Genomic DNA, 22,636 nt, shown 5'->3' with positions numbered 1-22,636 from the left:
GGCACACTGCCTGCTGCTGCTCTGGTCTGTGAGCTCCCACCCCACTGCTGGGCTCCATGGGGACCGGGACGTGCACAAAAGGCTGAGAGCATCAGCAGGGCAGCCCAAGGGCTCCACTGCTTCACCTCTCTTGGTTATGGCTCCCTTCATCAAAGCCTTTCATTTCTTCCCTTGAAATTGTCTTGTCAAGAGAGCCTCAGAAACATTCAGCACCATTTGCTCTGCACGTCAGTGGAGAGTGTTTTGGTTCTGCTCTCCAACCGTGGCGTCAAGACACAGGGAAGTAACTCAGAGCAGAAGGGAGGTGGCTGGGGAAGAGTTGCCTTCAGCATAGCAGATGGGGAAAGTCACCTTCCAGAAGTTGGGCGCTGGGTGGGAGCTGTGCTCCGGGCTCTAAAAATAAAAGCAATAAAAAGCTCCTTGTGGGGTTGCCTGAACGTGTCAGCTCGTATAAAAATACCCATGGATCTCACCGGTAGGATGCTAGGTACGAGAGCGCTGCCAGCTCTGGATTAAGGCAGCGCACAAATGTCCATCCACCCTGTTAACCCATGGCATCATCAGTTCGACTCATCACACACAGCAGTGCCAAGGGAGAGCCACATCCATCGAGGCACGCATCCCGGGAATCCTCGGCTTCCTGACGCCCTGCGCTCCTGCCCCGCCGGTTTGGCAGCAGCTCAGTGATCCCTACATCCCACCTCTGGTCCGGTGCGGGGCCGGGCGGCTGCCTGCTCCCCGGGTCAGTGCTCTGCACCGCTGCGGGGCTCCGCTTCACACCTGCACGCCTCGGCCGTGCATCTGGATCACCTGCGCCCGCAGGGTCTGGATCCCGCTCAGGATGGTGCTCTGGTGCTCCGCCAGCGTGATGCCCAGGCTGAGGATGTCCCTGCCGCCATGGAAAACAAGCTTCAGCTCTGAATGCCCCAACACCGACAGCTCCCATCAAGGGCAGTGCAGGTTTCAGACCGGCCTCAGTAAGAAAGCCCCAACCTGTTGTCCCAGGGATGCAGGGATAACACAAGCCTGCAGCATGCCCTGCATGAGACAGCTCCCAACCCTGCCAGCCTGCGCTGTCCACATAACATAGAATCAGTAAACTACATTAGATTCAACTCTGCTTTTGGGAAGGGAAAGGGAACAGCAACTGAGATGCACAACACATAGAATCATAGAATAGTTAGGGTTGGAAAGGACCTTAAGATCTTCCAGTTCCAAACCCCCTGCCATAGGCAGGGACACCTCACACTAAACCAGGTCACCCAAGGCTCTGTCCAACCTGGCCTTGAACACTGCCAGGGATGGAGCATTCACAACCTCCCTGGGAAACCCATTCCAGTGCCTCACCACCCTCACAGGAAAGAATTTCCTCCTTATATCCAATCTAAACTTCCCCTGTTTCAGTTTGAACCCATTACCCCTTGTCCTATCACTACAGTCCCAAATGAAGAGTCCATCCCCAGCATCCCTATAGCCCCCCTTCAGACACTGGAAGTTGCTCTGAGGTCTCCACACAGCTTCTCTTCTCCAGGCTGAACAGCCCCAACTTTCTCAGCCTATCTTCATACGGGAGGTGCTCCAGCCCCTGAGTATCCTCATGGCCCTCCTCTGGACCAGTTCCAACATGCAGCCAACCCCCACCAGTGAGCTCTTAGAGACAGGTTTTGGAAGACCTGTCCTCTTGTTTAGTGCTGCCTGACTAAATGCAAAGCAGAGCTCACCCACGCTGCACCCAGCGACACAAGGTTATAGCCAGGTTATAGCCACTTACTGGGCTGTCATCCTGGCCACCGACTCCAGGTAGCAGTAGCCCGCAGCAGTGAAGTTGTCTTTGTACCTGCCCATTTCGATCGCTTCCAGCCACTCTCCTACGGAGCTGAAAGATGGGAAGGCTGAGAAGGTTCTCTCGGTGAGGGGGATGGAGGTGCTGTGGGACCTGCCAACACAACAGGGTGGTGAGGATGGAGGACGTGGCACGGCTGAAGTGGGACCTGGCGGGCAAAGGAGGAGGCAGCAAAGCAAGAGGATGCTCACCTGGTGCACGTGGAGCTGGGGCACTTTGGGGGCTCCGGGCTCTGCACCAGCTTGCTGAGGATGTTGTGGATGTGCGAGAACTTGGGTCTCTGGCTGCGGTCCTTCTGCCAGCAGTCGAGCATGAGCTGGTGCAGGGGGGGCTGGCAGTTCACCGGGGCGGGCAGGCGGAACCCGTCCTCCACAGCCTTCATCACCTGCAGGGCACAGGGGAGCAGGAGGTGAGGAGATGGGACCAGAGCAAAGGCAAACCCCTGGGACACCCATACCCCACATCAGGGCAGCGGCAGCTCCTCCACACCCCATGGAGCCTCCTGCACACCATCAGCAACGGCAACACCATCATCTACCCCACGGGCACTCACGTCCTGGTTGGACATGTCCCAGTAGGGTCTCTCGCCATAGGACATGACCTCCCACATGACGATGCCGAAGCTCCACACATCGCTGGCTGGACTGAAGTGGTGATATTGGATGGCTTCAGGGGCTGACCACAGCACCAGGCTCTTCCCACGCTGCATGGGGAGAAGGGGAGAAAGGATGAGCAGGATGTAGCTCATTCACAGGCAGCTCTTCATCACGGCAGACACTGAGCAGCCCGTGAGCCATGTGTAGGTTTAGTACTAACAGAAAACTTTAGCCTCGGTTTATTTGCAAACAGCCATGCCACTGTATGCAAGTCCTAAAATATTAATGGGAGAGGAGAATGTCTCTGGGAAGAGCTGATGGCATTTTATACCTTAATATTTAATGAAAACGGCTTCAGTGCTGTGCAAACACACAGTCCCTCCATCCTGGTTTGTTCTCCTGCGGTCTGCAGTCCCTGTCTCGCTGTCTGCAGAGCCCTCTGGTTGCACTACTGGAAGCAGGTCACAGACCACAGCCAATTGTCCTTAACAGCAGGGAGACCCTGACCCAAAGCCACAGCCCCACTGCACCGTGGTGGGCGAAGCCAGGGCTCCTGCTGAGCTCTCCATCGCCCTCGCTCAGCTCCATACCCAGCACACTTGAGCTGCTGCCTCCTTGGCGCTGCCCAATGCTCCCTGCAAGCAATAAGTGCCCATCTGATTGAGGAATGGATGCTCTTCCCTATATGAATGCCTGGTTAATGCAAGGCACCAACAGCCCCAGCTGGTACCAACTGAAATCCATCCGATTGCTCTGCGGTTCAAAACTCATTAACGCACCCTCAAAAGAGGGGTGGGAAAGAAGCAGGGATGGAGAGCTGGCTCCAGTGAGGGGCTGCCTGTGGGGGGGATCCATGGGGTGCCATGGGGTCTATGCCCAGGGGCTCACAGTTAATCAGGAACTGCAGTGCCTGGCACAAGCGTGAACCAAGCAGGACTTGGATTCTTAATTGAAAGCCATGTATTTCATTACAGTGAGGAAACAGGAGGGACCCTGAGGCTGCCAGAGCTGCCTCCAGCCACCCAGTGCCTCTGCCCACTCACACAGACATGCAGCAGGGCTGTGGCCAGAGGATGGGAAGAGCAGAGCTGGGCAGATCCATGCAGTTCCTGCCTAAACGCTTTTGTTTTCTAGCTGAGAAAGAAGCTGTTAAGATGCAGAGCCAGCATCCATACATGGGGAAGGAAGTGGGAGCCTAGGAAAAATAGCGGTTCTGGAGTGGAATTGCTGTGTGTTTTATTAACTCCACCTGTGGAAGCTGGCTGGCTTTGGATTTGATCCTTATTCAGCATTCAGAGCAGGCTGCAAAGCCCTCTGTCCTCTGTCCAAGCACTCCTGGCCGTAGCCATGTATCACAGGCAGGGAGATCCACCTCTGCAGTCTGCCTTCAGGGAGCATTGCCAGCGGAGCCTGGAAAGGCAGCTTACCATCGTGGAGAAGATGGTCTCCATCTTATCCTCCTGTGGCCGTCGGAAACCAGTTATTTTGCAAGCCAGGCTGCTGTTCACGAGGACTTTGTGGGCAGCCAGGTTTTTATGGATGTAACCCATCTCTGCCAGGTACTTCATGCCAGAGGCAATCCCCTGCAGCATGCCAACCAGCTGGGTGGCCGTGAACTGCCCCTCGTGTTTCTGGAGGATGAGAGGAGGAAAAGGGAAAGGTGAGCAATGCCCACATCGAGAGGCCTCCCCAGCACACACTGGGAGGGTGACAGACCCAGCTCCCACCAGCTCCCACAGCACTCACCCTGAGAAAAGAGTCCAGCACCCCGTTTCCCATGTACTCCATCACTATCATCATGGTGCTCCCTGCATGGACAGACAAGGAGCACTGAGTGAGTCCTGCCCACGGCTTAGGCAATGCTGATGCTGTGGGTGCTAGAAACCTGGGTGCTGACATCCAGCACGGTCAGCCTGGGCTGCCTGGCTATTAAGGAAGACAAGGAGTTCATCTTAGGATAGTCTTCAATGAGCAATGGGTCCGAGGTTTTCCTGTCTCTCCCAGCTGGCATCCCACGAGATGCTCCTTTTACCAGGACACTAAACCCCATCACGAAGGAGGACAGCACAACCCAGTGAAAGCAAAAGCAACCCACTCAGCCCATGGCTCAGGACAGAAACACTTCCTTACCTAATAAAAAGGGGCAGTTAAATCAGCACAGCTGCTCACGTTTCTTTGGATTTACATGGATATCCATTTAACTACAGCATCCGCAGAGCGGTCCAGCGCGTGCAAGAGCCGGGAGCAGAGTCATCTGTTTTACTGACAGAACCTCACTTCAATTTGCTTTTATTAAGAGTGCACAGTTTTGCTCTTCAGCCAGTCCCTCTCCTTGGATGTATTAATCTAGCTAGGAGCATTTTATTAATCAGCAGAAGGCTAAACCAGCAAATACAGGAGGAAACCCCCTCATTTCTAGAGCCAACGGTACCACTCCAAAGCGACAGCTTCAGCACACTGCCTGCACTGTGTCACAGAGCCCATGTCCCCCCCCCTCACCTCTGGTGATGACCCCCTCCAGGCGGATGACGTTGGAGTGGTCGAACTGGCCCATGGTGCACGCCTCCGCCAGGAAGGAACGCTGCTGCTTCTCCGAGCACCCTGCCCGCAGGGTCTGGATGGCCACCGGCAGCTCCCGCTTGCTGGGCAGCTTCAGGCACCCTCGGCAGACCTCTCCAAACTCCCCTGTGCAGCAGAGAGATGGGTTAACGGCATCCATGGTCCCACAGCCCTGGCCATCAGCACACCCCTGCCCCTGCAATCACGGTCGCATCACTCCATCACGGGCTGTCACACTGCCCTCGGCCAGCTCCAGACAGTGAAAGAAGGAGCAACTTCCTCCTTCCTCTCGTGATAGCATTGTGCGAGGGTGATGTTTTATAAAGACAGCTTCTACATATACCTGTCACAAAGCAAAGGGCAGCAGTCCTCCTCTTGGAAGCCTGTTCCCTTTAGGGAACATTTCCCTTTCTTTGGAAGCATAAAATGAATTCCTGTGGGGCACAAGTGATGCGTCTTGCTGTGTCGACAAGCAAGACTTCCCCGTTGCTCACCAGAGGATTTGCCAATCCATAAACTCAAACACCCGGAGCCCTGCGTGGCTGCAAGTTTCCCCCACAGAGCCTGTTTTAACATCTTCCCCCACCTTTGCTGAACACACAACCCTTCACCCAAGTTTAGCATCAGCATGTGATGCTAAAAACCTGCGATCATGCAATGCAGCTGCTTCTTCCTCTTCCTACACCTCTAAGCCATTCTCTCCACCTCTGCTCAAGTGCCCATGGCAGGGGCTGGAACTGGATGAGCTTTAAGGTCCTTTCAACACAAATCAGTCTGGGATGCTATGATGATTCTATGAGGCAGAACATCCCACTCTGCACAGCCACGCACTTGACAACTGGAGCTATTCATACCCAAATTCATAACATAAAAGGCCAATATTGGCTTTATAGCAAAACGTGTAGCTAAGAAAAGCTTTCCTGATTTAAAAGCCAGGTACTTTTTAGGTCAGACACAAGACAAATGCACTCCTAAATTCCTTCCATGGAAATGTCTTCCTGGTTAATTTTCCTCCTTGATCTTTCAAACACCGATTTGCTTCTCAAAGGGATGTGGGATTCCTCTCAGCTGCCCCGCTCAGCAGCTACAGAGACAACCTCCTCTTCTCCTCCGTGTCCTCCTCCCTTCAACCCTGTCCTTCAAGCTGGCAGGCAAAGCCCTTCCCTCTTCCCTTCCTCCACCTCTTCTTCTGCAGCTGAATTTGTCTTTAGGAAAAGAGCCGGCCAAGGATCCTCACGTTTCCCATGTCCTGGCTCACATTAGCGAGGACGGCTCTAGGGCCCACCGAGGGGATGTTAATTTGCTTTTAAGTTTCAGGCAGCAAAGTTGATGAAAATCAATAAATCATTAGGTTCACGTATTTATAAATAGTTTTCACGCTGCTGTCAAAGTGCCCAGATGCAGATAATTGCTGATGCTTTCTGCTCCAAACTCCCTGCCCGTGCTTAGTGCCTCGGAAAAACAAACAGGGATGCAAAACCAAGCTCCCGAGCACCACACTCCCATCGCCCTGCTGCAAGCATCTGTGAGGGCAAAGTCCATGGTGCCAGAGGACGAGGAGATGCAGGAAGGAACTTGCCTGTCCCAATGATCCTCTCAATTTTAATACTAGCGTTATCCAGCTCTTTGGCAAAGAGGTGCACGGCCTGCATGGGGTCTTCACAAGTGTCAGGATCGATGTATGTCCTCCTGGTGGGTATTTTAACTGCAGGGAAGGCAGAAAGGTGCATGAGAGGGGCTCAGCCTGTCCCCCATGTTATCCATCATTAACCAAGTTATTGCCACCTTTTTATCAGTAAAGCAACAGACTCTGATGTCAGGCTGCTAGGAAATTCCTTGTGGGATTAAATGAAACTCATTGCTCTGCTCCGCTGCCACAACCCCTGAGTTAAAGGAGAGGAGCTCCATCACCCTAGTGCAGCTCTCTCCCTGACCGAGCCACTCATGCTAATCCTCAGGTATCCGGATCACCCCCATTCCCAAGACCTCTAGGAGAAATAATCACAACCAACCATGTTCCGAGACCCCTCCATTAACAGCACGGGCAGGGAAATCCTCCCACAGGCACCTACCATCTGCTGCAGGGGCAGTGATCCTGCACCAGGAGCACATCCAGGACAAGAGTGTGCATGGAGGCTGACCTGCTTGCAAAGGGACAGGCCAAGGGGAATGGCTTGAACCTGCCCGAGGGGAGACTGAGCTGAGCTCTTAGGCAGAAGCTCTTCCCTGTGAGGGTGCTGAGGCGCTGGCACAGGGTGCCCAGAGAAGCTGTGGCTGCCCCATCCCTGGCAGTGCTCAAGGCCAGGTTGGACACAGGGGCTTGGAGCAAGCTGCTCCAGTGGAAGGGGTCCCTGCCTGTGGCAGGGTTGGAGCTGGAGGAGCTTTAAGGTCCCTTCAACCCAAAGCAGTCTGTGATGCTATGAAGCAGCCAAGCTGAATCCAAGCAGCACGCAGGCTCTGCTGCATCTGAAATGCATCGGGGAACACAAGAGCATGTGTACGCTTCATGGGCATATGCCAGGAATCAGATAAACTCATCAATCCTGATATCTGAATTTCCTTTGACGGCTGCTGTCTGTCTAATTACTGATGCTCAATAATCAAGAGTAGCCCCAGAAAACAAAAGCTGTGCTCTCATGCAGCCGTTTGGGGGAAGCTGACAGAATGATTCACACAGCCCATGGAAAGCTGAAGCATCCCCATTTCCTTCGGCACAGCAGCGACCCGTGTGCAGGAAGGATGGACCCTGGCTTAGGAAGCTGCCAAGCCTGCTGTCCCCAGGGAGCCTCACTGTGCTGAGCCCCTGCTCTGGGGTAATGCAGGATGACAGCACTTCAAAAGGAAGGACTCAGGGCTGCTTTGTTGGAAGCTGTGTTATTAATAGCAATAAATGCAGGGATAGCCACACCAGCCATGGTGGCCAGGATTCACTTACAATGGAAGTACAGCTCCTCATCCCCATCCTGGCTGGCTTTGCTGTATCCACACTGTCTGCAATGAGAATGAAGATGCACACTGTTGTATGGGCAGCAGCCTCTCGTTGGCTGTAAGAGCCTCAAGTCACAGTGCTCAGGAGCAGAGCCCAGCCCCAGCAGACTCAACCCAGCTCCCATGCTTAGAACCATCACTGCCCCATGCTCCCAAGAGCCCTGCTGTAGGGCAACTTGGCTTTGGTCCTCCTTGGTCCATGCCCCAGCCCCGCTCACCTCCTCCAGACCATGGTGCCGATCACCATGGACACCAGCACCGTCATCCCGGCGACGGCCACCACCACGATGATGAGGACAGGGTTCTGCTCGCTGGAGGCCACCGACACTGCGGGAGGGAAGCCGAGGTGGTCAGCAATGCAACCCAGGAGGGCAATGGGGCAGCCCTGGCTGCTCCTCCCAGTGCTGGCTGCATCCTCCAGCAAGGATGGGACAACCCACCCTTAGCACCAAGCTGCTTTTCCCCATCCTCACAATTCCCATTCTGGTTCAGTTTTACTGCCCTTGAGCCGAGGCAGTGAGACCAGCGTGCAGGGCAGTGCTGCAGGCACAGATGGAGCAGCCCCAGCGATGCCACACCAGGCTCCTGGTCCTGTTAATCAGCGCTGAGGAAAGGTTCCTGTTTATCAGAGGGGCATATTAAAATTTATAGCTTACAAATAGTTTCTCTTCATCACATTAATCCCTTCCCTTCCTGCTTTTGCAAACAGGGGTATTAGAAAGCTACATTCTATATAAAAATTTTATTGGTTTCAATTCATTCTGCAAATGTCTTCTGTGTGGCAAATGGATGCAATTTAAAGCCCTGTTAAACACAATCTGTGAGAGTCGTACTGAGCCAGCCATCTCAGGGCTTTCATTTCTAGCCAGGGTGGGTTATTAAGCTGAAGCCCAACCGTCTCTCCAAGCCCTCTTTTAAATCAGTGAAATAAGATGCTTCTGGACTACAGTTATGAATGGAAACTGTGAAAAGGAAAAGCCCCAGCAAATAACACTGATGCTGGCTGACCTCATGCAGCCAAACAGCTAACAAGCCAAGTGCCTCATGAGCCAGGGCGGCAGTGGGGGTAAAGTCATTGCCTATGTGGGGCGTGCATCCAAGGCCAGCTGCATCTCCAGGCTGGTCTTGCCTCCTGTGCTGTGCCTGTGAAAGCCCTGGGCAGGATTGTGCTCTCAGCATTTATACCATTGGGGACCAACACTCGCTCCCTTCCAGTGCCTGTTTGGTGGCACCACAAAAGGGACCTGGTGAGATCTGTTCCAGCACCAACATCACACCAAGGCAAACCAGCACCCAGTTACTGCCTCTGCTGAGCACTTCCTTGGGCAATCTCAGTAAAGAAGACTGTGTCCACAGGTCACTGATGCACTGAGAAGAGCAAGGACAAACTCCTGCAGAGCAGAGGCAGGGCTCAAAATCATATAGGAAATGCAATTAAATGCAATCCCCTTAGACCCGGAGCAGAGGAACCAGAGGCAGAGATGCTGCTCCAGCGGGGCAGGAGCAGGGAGCAGCAGCATCCCCACGGCTCAGCTCAAAGAGCCTCCCTCGTGTCTCAGGTACCAGCACTTACACTCTGCCAGCGTCTCCACCTCGATGCTGGGGTTGTAGTTCCCATAGTCCGGAGAGGAGGATGTCCGGATTTGGAAAATATAGAGGGTGCCAGGCTTCAGGTTATTGACCGTCACGGCCGTCGATGTGGTCTTCACAGTTGAGTAGCTCTGATCTCTCTGATCCTGTGAAATAATGAGATACCTGAGACGGAGCTGGACTGACTGCCATGCCCCAAAGCAGGCACAGCACCACCGGATCTTCCCCTCGCCTCTGGGTCCCATCGGGACACTCTATCTGAACAGAAAGCCTTCAACAGAAAGGATGCATTTGCTGGATGTCTCATTAATAGAAATTACATGGAAAGGTCACACAAAATAGCAGACGGAGCCTGGTGATGTGCTATGGAAACAGGCAGAGGACAGGATGCTGGTACATTCCGGTCCTTTCCTGCTCCCTTGCTACAGCCACAGGACAGGATGCTGGTACATTCCGGTCCTTTCCTGCTCCCTTGCTACAGCCACTCAAGCCCTGGAGTAAACACCCCTGTATCAGCACACACTGAGGAATTAAAGCTGGCAGGTGGGTTTGCAAAGCAACCCAAGCTCCAATGGCTCCCACAAAGCTTCCCATGGTTCTCAGCCATGTCGGGTACCATTGACTGAGTTCCCCAGTGAGAAGATGAGACCTGGACCAGGTTATCTGATGCTGCTTCCCATTGTGAGCAGGGCTGGGCTGTGTCATGCTGTCCCAGCATCAGCCTCCCTCAGATCCCATATGTGTGAGATGCACCTTCCTTAACACAAGGGATCAGTCCCAAGGAGCATCCCAGTGCAGCAACGCAGGGACACCACTGTGAAATGTACTTGCCATTTGATACGCTTTCCCCCTTGAATCTCCACGGTTCAAATACAGCTTTAAAAGCAAAGATTAGGAACTAAGTTGATTTTCATGTCAGCATCAAGAGCCTCACTGCAGTCAATAATTACTAAACCAGTTCAAATTCCCTGCCCAAGCAGGATGTTTCCTCATTTCACATACCCTGAGCATCTTGTTGCTGCAGCCCATTTGCACAGGAATTACCATCTCGGGCTTCAGCCTTCGCCCTCTCACACAGATTTCTCCTTTCAAATCTATCAGAAGCTGAAAATCACATTAATATGAATCAGCTTCATGGTAGCTTGTTTCTAAATACAGCACGTCACCATGTCACCTGCGCGGTTTGCTTGACATGCAATCAGTTCCATAATGAGCCTGAGCACACGCAGATAAGGTAATTTGTGGAACTGTCTCATAAACCGCATTTATTTGGATTTAGAGCATTGTCCCTGCTCCCTGCCTGATGCTTTTTGCTCTCAAAATCTCACCCCCTGTCAAATAAAAGCCGGGCTTAAAATTAAGAGATGGTCAGGGGCAGACTGCACATGGAGCTGGCTGGGGCATGACCAAGAGATGGAGCCATTCCCCAAAGCCATTCCCCAAAGCCATTCCCCAGATCCTACCTTCTCGTAGTACTTGACCTCGTACTCGGTGCTGTTTGTAGTCGGGAAGCCCGGCTCCTGCCATGACAAGGAGATGCTCTTCTGCTCCACTTTATCGGTGCGGATGCCGGTGATAGGGTTCGATGCTGAAAAAGCAGAGAGGAAAGCAGGGGGTGAGGTTCCCTCCTGCATCCAAGTGAAAGGACCCCTTCCACTGGAACAGCTTGCTCCAAGCCCCTGTGTCCAACCTGGCCTTGAGCACTGCCAGGGATGGGGCATTCACCGGGCAGCAAGCCCCACGCCAGCCCAAATGTGTGCAGTTTTGATAACTTCCTTTCTGCCTCTGCCCAGTGATGCCACAGTGAAAACTTCAGCAATTTAAACAGCTGAAAAGCGGTGCTTCTGCTGCAGATGCCAGTTCCCACGCTCTGAACCAGGACTGAAACAGGGCAAATTCTAAACTGATGATCGTACAATGGGAGAAAACGGTGGCAAAACACAGCAGCTTTGTAAACTGTGGGCAGCTGGCAATGCTTGGACCAAAACCAGGCAGAAAATCCTTAAAAATCCTTAAAATCCCCCCCCCGTGGTGCTTCAGAGGGGTCTGAGCACCAGCAAACATCCAGTGCTCCGAACCTGCTGCTAAGGGTTTCTGGGAAGCACAACCTCTTTGAGCAGGAGCGTGCTTTGGCACCTGTGCTCCCGTTTAGTTCATCTCACTGTGCGGGATGCACTTGCCAGCTCTTCCCATGTTAACCAGGTTTGGCACCAAACAGGCTGATTTCCCTGGCACGGCAGCTCGCTGTCCCCGGCTATCCACAGGCTCTGTGCTGGATCCTGGTGCCTTTGCTGCACTCATCTCCACATTCCCAGAGCCTTCTCCATGCTGTCTCCTCCTCTGACCACCTTCTCCTGCCTCCAAGCCATTGAGCTGTGCTCAGTGCCCGTACAGCAGCATCCCTGCCTGCTGGCAGCATCCCGGCAGCTCTTCCCAAAGTCTTTCCCTTCCTGCACCAGCAGAGAGCCAGCTGGACCTGTCAGACAGTCTGCAGCATCGCAGGAGCCAGCCAAGGACACAGCATCCCTCACCTGCCCAGAGCAAGGCGGCAGCAGCTCAGATGTGATCATCTGCCCATGGCCAGGGCATCCACCAGGAAGAGCAGGGAGGAAGGGGCTGCCGTGTGCTGGGGAAATAAAATACCTGGTACTATAATAAAGGCTCTATTGGAGGCTTTTGCTCTGCTTCAGATTCATTAGTGAGGGAATTAGGATTCATTGGAAAAACTGAGCTCCCCGGGGCTGCACACATCAGGTGAGGTCTTCACAGCTCTCCCAGGGCAGTGCCAGAAGCTGTTCTGGTTGGGTGGCAGAAAGTCTCCTCTCAGGTTGAAGAGGGAATGGGAAATGGCACAAAAGCCTCTCAAATGTGTGGCTCTGGGCTGCCCAACCTGCCCTTCACAGCATCAGCCTGGACATAGCTGGAAGCCACAGTCCTCCCTGCATCACCCTGGGAAGCATCACGGACCAGAGCACACCAGGGTGAACAAGCTGCAGCGACCCTGCACAAGCACAGTGAAAGCTGCACGGGGAAATCAGCTATTTCTGGCTTGTCCTGCTTCTCCTGCAAAAATCAGGGTGTTTGCTGGGCCCTGAGCATCCCACAAAGATTCCTATGGAGTCCCTGGAAAGTCAACCTAAGTGTCCGTGAAATGCTGTGGTTATTACTTAGCTCATTAATCTTTGCTGAAGAAAATAAGTCCTCCTGATGTTTTATTCATGATGATTTGCTTGTTGCTTCCAGGTCCCTTTGGCTGCTGCTGAAAGAGCGAGAGAGCCCAAAGAGCAGCCAGGAGCCCCCTGTGCTCATGTGAGCTTGGTACCAGCAGGAAGCCCCATGTCCCCCTGTGGCTCTTCAAACACCCATAATGAGCATGGCTGAATGTGCCCCACTTTGGCTCCAAATGGTTTCCACTTCAGCAGAGCCAGGTTTAGGCTGGTCCAGGCTGTTGCTGTTGGAGTGGAACCTTGCAGACCCACGCTGCACAAACAGGAACACGCAGCACTCTCACAGCTCATCACTGAACAGCAGGGTAATCCCCACCACGAGCCCTTGGCCTCTGCATGAGCGCACATCGCTGCGTGTTGTATGGAACAACAAGTGATAGGGGCAGCTGAGATCAGCCCAACGCTCCGCTTGGGTTTTGCTCCTGTAAACTAAGTTAAGTGCTCCTTGCTGGTTTATATGATTCCCATCAATAAATCATCACACAGATGCCCTCCTGTATGTCTGAATCTACCAAACAGACTGAAAACACCCCAACAAGTGGTCCTGACTGGTAGCAAAGTCATCAGGAATAATCACTCTCAGTGATGGGCTGTAGAGCAGAACCCATGGTACATGCCAGAAAAGCAGGCGCTAGCCTCAAATATGTCTAAAAGGCATTAAAGAAAATCACACAGACTATAAAGCATTTCACACTGTGAAAAAAAAACATGTTCCCCATCAATATTTTAAGCTCCCCCAACATTACCTCTATTCTGAAAAAGCAAACATTGAATTATTCAGCACTGTGCCTCATTTCATACACTCCCTTCAGCTGGAGGTGGGTTTAGTCCTCTTAATTAACAAGTCTACTGGCAGAAAGGAGTAAAACCAGGGGTGGGCACCCTGTCCCTCCAATGAACAACCCACCGCATCCAAAACCCAAAGAGGGACAACAGCAAGCACCGTTCCTCTCTAAGACGAAGCAGGACCAAGAGCGCCTGCAGCAGGAAGAGCCTCTTTGATGCCCACCCATCCCCAGGAATGTTCTCTCCATACCCTTCCATTGCCAGGGCAGCAGAGCAGACACACAGCAAACAGGAGCAGACACAGCCCATTCACTGATGCTGTCTGCTGGTCCCCATATGGGGTGAGCAGCCATCGGATGGACAGAGCTTGCCATCACCCTGAGCATCCCTGCCACCCTGCAGCGCAGCACTGGGGACAACCAGCATCCTCCCCAGCACAGCAAACGCATTGGCCACTGCCCCAAGCAACTCCTGCCCCAGGGTCCTTCTTCCCAAACCAAAAAAGCAGCCTCATCAGCTCCTATGAAGCTCTTCCAGGGGTGGATCTTGCTGCATGGATGGCAAAGACCCCACAAGCCCAGACCCTCATCCTGCAGACTCATTGTCCCCTCTCACTGGGGCTGGGCTGCACAAGCAGAGAACTCCATAAGACCTCATCCAGCACAAACCACTCCTGCAGTCTCAGAGAGGAGAATGCATTTCAGCACTGGCTGCATTATTAATCTGCAACAGATTTAAAAGCCCTTTACGATCGGAGCCGATCCCTGCCGGGAATATAAATGACATCGTCCCAGAGCAGGCATTTACATAGCTAATGCAGCTCTACTCCTGCAGGTAAACAGCTCCCTTCTCTCCTCAAACACCTTTATTTAGTCCCATGCTGGGGCCCGATTAGAAAAAACACAGTATTAATTTGGCCTCCTGCAGACTAAATAGCATCTCTTCTTTTCCCCCGCAAACACAACGAACAACTGCTAATTCCCCCTTGTGACTGCTGAAGGGGAAGGGCAGTGTGAAAGCTGCATTCGCAGCTATATTTAGAGGAGCAGAGATCTGACAGCTAAATAGGGTCTTGTGTCTTTGTTTAATTTTTCCTCTGAAGCTGCAGCTTCCCTGCTGCTGTAAATGACTTCTGAGAGCATCGCATCGCATCGCATCACAGCCACCAAGGAAGTCACCACTGCTTGTGACACCTCTGAAGTCTTCCTTTTCTCCAAGCATCTCCCCCTCTTTGCCCATAGGTGCAGGTTCATCGTCACTGTCGCTTCATGCCCACAGTGCCAAAGGAGAGCAACTGGGTACCAGGGCAGCCTGGCGCTGTCTCAGGAGGGGACACCTTCAGCAGCACAAGATTGAAGTGTTCTAAGAAGCTTCCTGAGCCTCAGCTGCTTGGCTAATTGTGAGCCACCATCTGCATCCGGAGACTCGAGAGCTCCACAAGAGACATTGATTCCGAGCACTTCACAAGATTAATTATGCCATATTCTTCACTTGCATTTCAGCTCCTTCAGGAGTACGCAGCCTCGAGTGAGGGGCTGAGATTCCCACTTACCCCAAAGAAAAGCTGTACTGAACAAACAGCTAAGGCATGTGCTGCTGGGATGGAGCGGTTGCTTCACTCCCTACAAAGCACAAGGCACTTAATGCCCTTACCCAGCCTCTTGTTCCCAGCTCAGACCTGATGCTGCAGGTGAGGAGGCAGCTTCAATCCCTCTTCCCTCTGCCTGACGCCAGGAGGAAGCCTCTGGATGAATGGCTCATTATTAGACCTTGTCAAGCTTACCCTTCCCGAGCTCATACGCTGGCTCAGGAATAGCCTGAGCTCAGGAGACACAAGATCTTCCCAGAGCTAAATCCATCCTTGAACAGCACAGATCCTAATGAGGAGCGACACGTGCAGCGGAGAGCAGTCTGCAGCACAGCATCCACCCCACGGATGCGCAGAAACCAGGACAGGAGGGAAGGGAAAGCAACAACGGGTGCACAAACACTTGATCAAGCGGTGGGAAAATTAGTTATAACAAGATCAAAGTTTAATCTCTTCAGATGAAATTGTTGGCCAATTCCTGCCAAGAGGTACGTGGGGCTCATCCATCTCCATTAACTGTGGCTTGGCAAAGGGGGTTCATGCAAATTCATAACATAACCACAGAGGAACAGACAAGGACACAAGGCAGAGCTGGTTCTCCTTAGGCACAGCTGACAAATGAGAAGGGATCGAGCCCCTCTGGCCACCCAGGGCTAGGCTGGGTACTTGCTGCCCCTCACATAAGGGAACATAAACGTGACGTGAGGTGGAAGAGCACGGAACTGCCATAGAGCAGGGCAGAAAAGAAAGATTAAATCAATTTGACAAGGGCCTGTAGGGACAGGCCAAGGGGAATGGCTTGAACCTGCCCGAGGGGAGACTGAGCTGAGCTCTTAGGCAGAAGCTCTTCCCTGTGAGGGTGCTGAGGCGCTGGCACAGGGTGCCCAGAGAAGCTGTGGCTGCCCCATCCCTGGCAGTGCTCAAGGCCAGGTTGGACACAGGGGCTTGGAGCAAGCTGCTCCAGTGGAAGGGGTCCCTGCCTGTGGCAGGGGTTGGAGCTGGAGGAGCTTTAAGGTCCCTTCAACCCAAACCATTCCCTATTCTGACTTTATCCTCTTGTTTTTAACAAGAGCAGCGCTGCCTCTCCCTTCCTGAAAGCAGACTCGAACCTGCTGCAGTTTACTGACTGTGATACATGGACAGCACAGGGTCCACAGCTTCTCTGGGCTCCCTGTGCCAGCGCCCCAGCACCCTCACAGGGAAGAGCTTCTCCCTTACACCCCCCTAACCCCCCCTGCACAACCACCCTCAGGGGTCACCTCCGTACCTGCGAGGCCGGTGGAGACGTTGACCTCCGCGTACTGCGGGCTGAGGCCCGAGACGCCGTTGAGGGCGGCCACGCGGATGGTGTAGTTGACGTGGGGCAGGAGGTTGACGAGGGTCACGGTGCGCTCCACCAGCCCCGTCTGCTGCGGCACGAAGCCCACGCTGCTGCCGCACTGCTCGCAGCGGCCCCGCGCGCCCGCAGGGCACCGCACGCACCACAGGCTGTAGGTGAGGTCGCTGCGGCCGCCCGCATCCGCCGGAGCGCTCCATTCCAGCACCAGGGATGACTGCCGCAGGCTGTAGACCAGGTTCCTCGGGGCGGAGGGCGGGCCTGGAAGCAGAAGAGCATCATAAGTCATGGAGCATCATCAGGGCGAAGGGCAAGCCTATGGGAGCAGCAGCATAGGCGCTGGTGGCACGGCAAGAGTGCGTGGTCCCAGGTAGCACAAAGGGATGTGGATGCATTGACTGGGGACACCAAAGGGAGGATTCTCACTGGAGGAATGTGTCTGCACAGCAAGGCACGGCTCACACAGCACCCAGCACCGCCTTGGGGCTCAGCTGCAGGGACCCCACCACCCATCACACACTCTTGGGCAGAGCAGGAGGGTTTCTCATCACTGGAGAACATCCATCACTGGAGAAGCCCGAGTCCAATCCAATTAACTAGAGGCCATTTAATTAAAAGCTGTCAACTCTATTGACTAAATGACTGTGCTCAAGTTTTACTGGGGAGCCTACAAGCCCGACCTCACGTCTGTCTCACCAGCATGCAGCCTCAGCAAGCTGTATGGCACAGGGACAGACCCCACATCCCCTCCCTGCTGCAGCAGTACCACAGTGCAGACAGGACTCCCCTGTACCCAAGTGAAGCTCCCATGCATGGGGCCTCAGACAGCATCCCGGGCATCCCCTGGCTCTGTGCTGCAGGACAGTCTGGATCCCTATTCCCCTGCTTTCCAAGGAGATGTTGCAGGGAGACCTACGTGTGCAGGAGGCAGATGGTGGGTCTGACGGAGACCTGGAGTAGTTCTTCTGGCACGAACAGAATGTGGAGGCTTCCTCATGAGTAAAGCTGTGCTCAGGGCAGGGAGAGCAGAGAGGGAGACGGGGGGAAAGCTTGTAGAATCCAGGGAGGCAAGCTGAAAAGACAGACAGAGTTATGGGAATCATGGAATCCCAGATTGGTTTGGGTTGGAAGGGACCTTAAAGCTCATCCAGCTCCAACCCCTGCTATGGGCAGGGACACCTTCCACTGGAGCAGCTTGCTCCAAGCCCCTGTGTCCAACCTGGCCTTGAGCACTGCCAGGGATGGGACAAGGAAGAATACCACAAGGTGAATCTGGGGCATGTTCGATGACTCCATTTCCCTGTACTCTCGTACATCCTTTACCTACCACTGGCTGGTAAATACAACCCTCCAAGCTCCTTGCCTTCAGCCCTGCATGACCCTGGCACCAAGAAAGATGTGCCTTTGGTTTGACCCCGCAGGGACATTTGGATGCTGCAGCTCTGCACTGACTTCCAGGCGGGAGGAATGATCAGATGTCACAAGGCAGGAAGGGAGCTGGAGGCTCTGGAGGGATGTGGAGGATGAGGTGGCTGCAGAAAGATGCGGGATATGGAAAACACACGGCTCCGGGTTTAAATGTCAGGTGAGCAAAGCAGAAATGACACCAGAGCCATAGCAAGACTCAGCAACAACCCCAAAAGGAGAGGAATATTGAAAAGGGAGAACTTGGAGACCTCATCCATCACCAGAGCTCCATACACAAACCCAAGTCACAAGGCCATGTCAGCAGCAGCTACAGCTTTATCACTGCATCATACACAGCCACTGTGGGCACCAGGGTACGTGCTGCAGTTAACCAGCAGCAGGATCAATCTGCTTTAACAGGGCAGCCCCAAGCTTCCCTTTGAAAAGCATCTTTGATGGACAAACAACTCGCACACCGGACAAGGGTTTGCTTGATCTTCACTACGAGTAGCGTGCAGCCTCCAAGCAATCCCCCTGCTAGGACACCCAGAAGCTGCATGAAAGACTTTCCACTTTACAAACCCAACAAAAAGAGGCTGTAAAACTCCATAAAGGAGCCGGTGACAGCTTCAGTTTGACCTTAAAACATCTGAAAAGGAAACAGCCTTTTGTGTGTGCGCGCCTGGCATCGCTGGTGGCCCCAGCGCCAGGGACCGGAGCTGGTGCAGGGGCTGGCAGGAGTTTGGCTCAGCGGGATCTTGTGTTTTGCTTGGCTTCTGCATCCTCTTGCTGTGGTGCTGCTGTCTCCTACCCTTTCATCACCTCCCGGGGTGCTTAAACTTAATCACTTGTAAAGCTCCTCGATGAGCAGCTCCGCAGCGCAGTCCCTCTCTTATCATCTTTAAGGAGCTGGCTGCTGAGACTCTTCCTTTCCAAGCAGATGATGCTGGTGCACTCCGGTTCATTAAATTTTAGCATGATATAAAACTGGCAGCTACAGCTGTGAGCTGAGGACGAAGCACCAGGCTCAGCACAGGGCAGACAGGATCCTTGCTTGAGATGGGAGCATTTAAGGGGAGGTTATTCCACCTACCACAGAGCCCTTGGAACTCAGTGCAGTCACACACAGGGAGGGACCGCAGCACCGTGGCTGAGGTTTGTCTTCCCAATGGTCCCTTCATCCCCTGGCTGCTGGCACATGACAGACAGCAGCTTGGCAGAGCTGAGAGCAGCCACACACAGCAGAGACTTCTCCTTTCCATCCATAAGAGACACAACAAAACCACCCTGCTTTTGCCGGACCAGATCCTGTGCTGTTGTCACCCAACGCAAGCAAAGCCTGTGGGAAGCAGATTTGGGCTCCTCAGGCCCATTCCAGCCATGCCCAAGTAACAAACAGAGACTTCCCTGTATCTGAGGTTGATTTGGATTAGACATTAAGCACAAGTTCTTCCCTGTGAGGGTGCTGAGGCGCTGGCACAGGGTGCCCAGAGAAGCTGTGACATGAGGCCATGGGGAGATGTGCACCCAGAGAGCAGTGTCAGGATGGGAAGGGGCTCATGGGCTCCAGTGCTGCATGTAACTGCTGCAGCTCCGGCTCCTGCTCACCCCTCACTGCAGGGAGCAGCCCAGCCCAGCCCTGCATCAAAGCCTCGCTGCTGGCGCCCGATGCCTGCGCGCATCCTTTGTCAGGCAGAGCACAATGATCAATCCTGTTTACAAACCGGGTGGGACCTGGGCTGAGAAAGTTGGGGCTGTTCAGCCTGGACAAGAGAAGCTGCATGGAGACCTCAGAGCAGCTTCCAGTGTCTGAAGGGGGGATATAGGGATGCTGTGGATGTACCCTTCATTAGGGACTGTAGTGACAGGACAAGGGGTGATGGGTTCAAACTGAAACAGGGGAAGTTTAGATTGGATATAAGGAGGAAATTCTTTCCTGTTAGGGTGCTGAGGCACTGGAATGGGTGCCCAGGGAGGTTGTGAATGCTCCATCCCTGGCAATGTTCAAGGCCAGGTTGGACGAAGCCTTGGGTGCCATGGTTTAGAGCAAGGTGTCCCTGCCCATGGCAGGGGGGTTGGAGCTTGATGATCTTAAGGTCCTTTCCAGCCCTAACTATTCTATGGCTCTATGATTCTATGCCCTGGGCACTAAAGCCTGAGCACAGAGCTGCCATGCCTTGGATTTGAAGGTGAGCCTGACAGCCACGTACATGTGGCATCTCGCTGTAGGGAATGGAACCTCTTCATTTAGAAGGCTCTCTGGAGCTGTTCCTCAATGTTTTCTAAGAGCTAGAAGTTTACAGAAGTGTCTGTCAGGAGGGGAGTTAATAACTGTACAAAACACCCCAAGCTGCAGGTCCCATAAACACAGGCACCCCGACCCCGCACGAGCACATCCCACGAGGAGCCGGTGGGTTTGCTGTCAATGCTGTTCCTTGCCTGTCTGCACCTTACTCTTGGGGAGAACAAAAGCACCCCGGCACATGTGATGCATCATGTGTGCATCTCCGTTTCTTTTCTCAGATAAACTCCCACCCTCTTCCACCTCATCCTACAAGTGTTTTTCTTGGTCCCCAGCTGGTTTCGGTGTCCCTGTGATTTCACAGTGCTCATTTTTGCCGTGGGTACGTGACAGCTCGCAAGAGATCAGGCCATCAATTTATGGAATGAAATCCTCTGGTTTTTCTCTCTCTGCTATTTTCTAGCCTGTTCCTCGTCCTCTGCTACTACTGCAACTTAATTATTAAATAATAAAATTCAATAAGCCATTCTCCTAGAGCCAAAGAGAAGCAGCAGGATGGGTCAGACAGATTAATTGCCTCTCTCCAGCTCCATCATTTCTGCCCACACAAGCTACTCCCTGTTCACCAGGCATGCCTTATTCGTTTCACTGACAGAGAGAGCACGTATTCCCTCCTTGATACAACACTGTATGCACACATGAGCAAACCAGTAGCAGAACAAGCAGCATTGATCTGTGCTGCAGCTTGGCAGATTACCTGGCATGATGCACGCATGGGAAAGGTTTTCTCTTACCAACTCATCCAGCACAGCTCCTCAGACAAGAGCAGATGGCTCTATCAAGAGAAGGCAACGTCCTCTTTCATGCCCAGTCTGTGCCATGGGGAGAGCAGGGGCAATTGAGGATGCAGAGCTGCAAAATGCATGGTTTCCTACTCAGCTGGCATGGGACAGCTTTGGTTTGCCCTCCCCAGCAGTTCAGGCATCTCCATCCCACAGCCACATGAAGCCTGCCAAGCAGGTTTTCCATCCAGTGGCTCCTAGGCAGAACCTTCCTCTCCAGACAGGGTTTTGGGAGTCACAGCCCCAAGGATGCTGAAGCTTCTCCTTCACCAACAAGGATCTCAACATTTCCTAAGCCACAGTGAGCTGCGTATTCAAGTTTTGCCTTAAAAAGTGCCCGATTAAGGAGCCAAAAAGGCACCAGAGCTTGCAGAGCTTTATCTTGTTAATCGATGAACAGCGATTACAAGTGACTCACTAAGCGCACCAAGTAGGACAAGCTGACTGCAGGATGCAGGCTGTGTAAGCACCAGGGTTGATCATAGGTCACTGTTCAAGTGAAGCATGGCCAGGATTTCACATGCAGCAGTAAAATGAAGTTATCCAGCACTCTGGCAGTATCCACCAGCTGGTCAGCAGCCTTTACCTTGTGCACTTATGACAGTCAACTGGTGCAGTGATGGGCTTCTCCAGCAATTAAGTTAACCTTAGTTTTCTTTTTGGAAGCATTAACCCCACTGACAAGCAGGAAACTGGGACAGAACAACCCCATGATTTGCACAAAGTCATCCAAGACAAAGAGGACCAAGAACAGGACTCGGGTCTCTGGAGGTGCAGCCAGCTCATTGACTGCACAACCAAACAGGAGCTGCCCCTTAAGGATCCACAGCTTTGCTCTGCATGTTGGCTTACACACAGGCAAGGGAAAAAATGGCTTTTAACCAAAGGAGAGCAAACTGAATCCTATTCCCGCAGCCTTTTGGCTAGGCACTGCTCCTGCTGCTGCTCTCCCATGGAGCAGTTCAGCTCAATACAAGCTTCCATCCACAGAGCATCCCCCTCCCCATAGATCCACAGCTTCCACATGCAATCTTCCCAAGAGCAGAGCCAAGCAGCACATCTGGCTGCAATTGTATTGGCAGCAATTCGGCTCCCAGGGCAAAGAACATTCCCTAAAGGAGCAGAAATCCAGGGGGAGCAAGCCAAGGTGTATCCCAGGTTGAAAGGGTATTTCACCTCTGTCACTCATTCACCTGGGCACCACGTACCTGTGCCTGCATCCTGGGGAGATGCTGCAGATGTCAAGGGCAAATGAGTCCAATGGGACTTTCCTACAGCCATACGTGGTGTTGAAGGGACCTTAAAGTTCCAGCCCCCTGCCATGGGCAGGGATAACTTCCACTAGACCAGGTTGCTTCAAGCCCCATCCAACCCGGCCTTGTCTGCAGCAACACTGCTCCAGACACGTCGCAGGGTGCAGTAAAACCAAAACCCCATTTCCTGCAGCTTACACAAGTCTCTTCTAATTAAAAAGTTCATCACTTTGCAGAGAGGAAGGGGCTGAGACCTAAGTAAATACTGAAGCTTAGCATGAAATATTAAGAGAATGAGCACAGATGGAAGATTAAATACTAGGCTGAAATTGCTTTGTGTCACAGATTTAGGAATAAAGCTACTTAAGTCAGACAACTT

General features: G+C 53.1%; 1 protein-coding gene across 2 annotated transcripts in view; it reads right to left on the bottom strand.

Annotated features, from left to right (window-relative positions):
* Window positions 1–559: 559 nt before the first annotated feature.
* Window positions 560–22,636, bottom strand: part of EPHA10 (EPH receptor A10) — a 56,833-nt gene continuing 34,756 nt past the window's right edge. For both annotated transcript variants that reach the window (XM_061360768.1, XM_061360767.1), the window contains exons 4-17: window positions 17,430–17,585; window positions 16,445–16,774; window positions 11,040–11,164; window positions 9,560–9,722; window positions 8,205–8,313; window positions 7,934–7,989; window positions 6,578–6,703; window positions 4,939–5,124; window positions 4,186–4,247; window positions 3,867–4,070; window positions 2,397–2,546; window positions 2,035–2,228; window positions 1,772–1,936; window positions 560–889 (exon numbers count right to left, since the gene is read on the bottom strand). In XM_061360768.1, the coding sequence (XP_061216752.1) occupies window positions 775–889; window positions 1,772–1,936; window positions 2,035–2,228; window positions 2,397–2,546; window positions 3,867–4,070; window positions 4,186–4,247; window positions 4,939–5,124; window positions 6,578–6,703; window positions 7,934–7,989; window positions 8,205–8,313; window positions 9,560–9,722; window positions 11,040–11,164; window positions 16,445–16,774; window positions 17,430–17,585 (2,141 nt within the window). In that variant the 3' untranslated portion in view covers window positions 560–774. The remainder of the gene's footprint in view (window positions 890–1,771; window positions 1,937–2,034; window positions 2,229–2,396; window positions 2,547–3,866; window positions 4,071–4,185; window positions 4,248–4,938; window positions 5,125–6,577; window positions 6,704–7,933; window positions 7,990–8,204; window positions 8,314–9,559; window positions 9,723–11,039; window positions 11,165–16,444; window positions 16,775–17,429; window positions 17,586–22,636) is intronic.

This window comes from Neopsephotus bourkii, unplaced genomic scaffold, assembly GCF_033783945.1.
Source record: "Neopsephotus bourkii isolate Nb327-2 ecotype Australia unplaced genomic scaffold, CSIRO-AGI_Nbou_v1 NB_1036, whole genome shotgun sequence".
NCBI lineage: Eukaryota > Metazoa > Chordata > Aves > Psittaciformes > Psittacidae > Neopsephotus > Neopsephotus bourkii.
The sequence above is the reverse complement of the archived record's forward strand: the minus strand, read 5'-3'. Positions and strand labels throughout refer to the sequence as shown.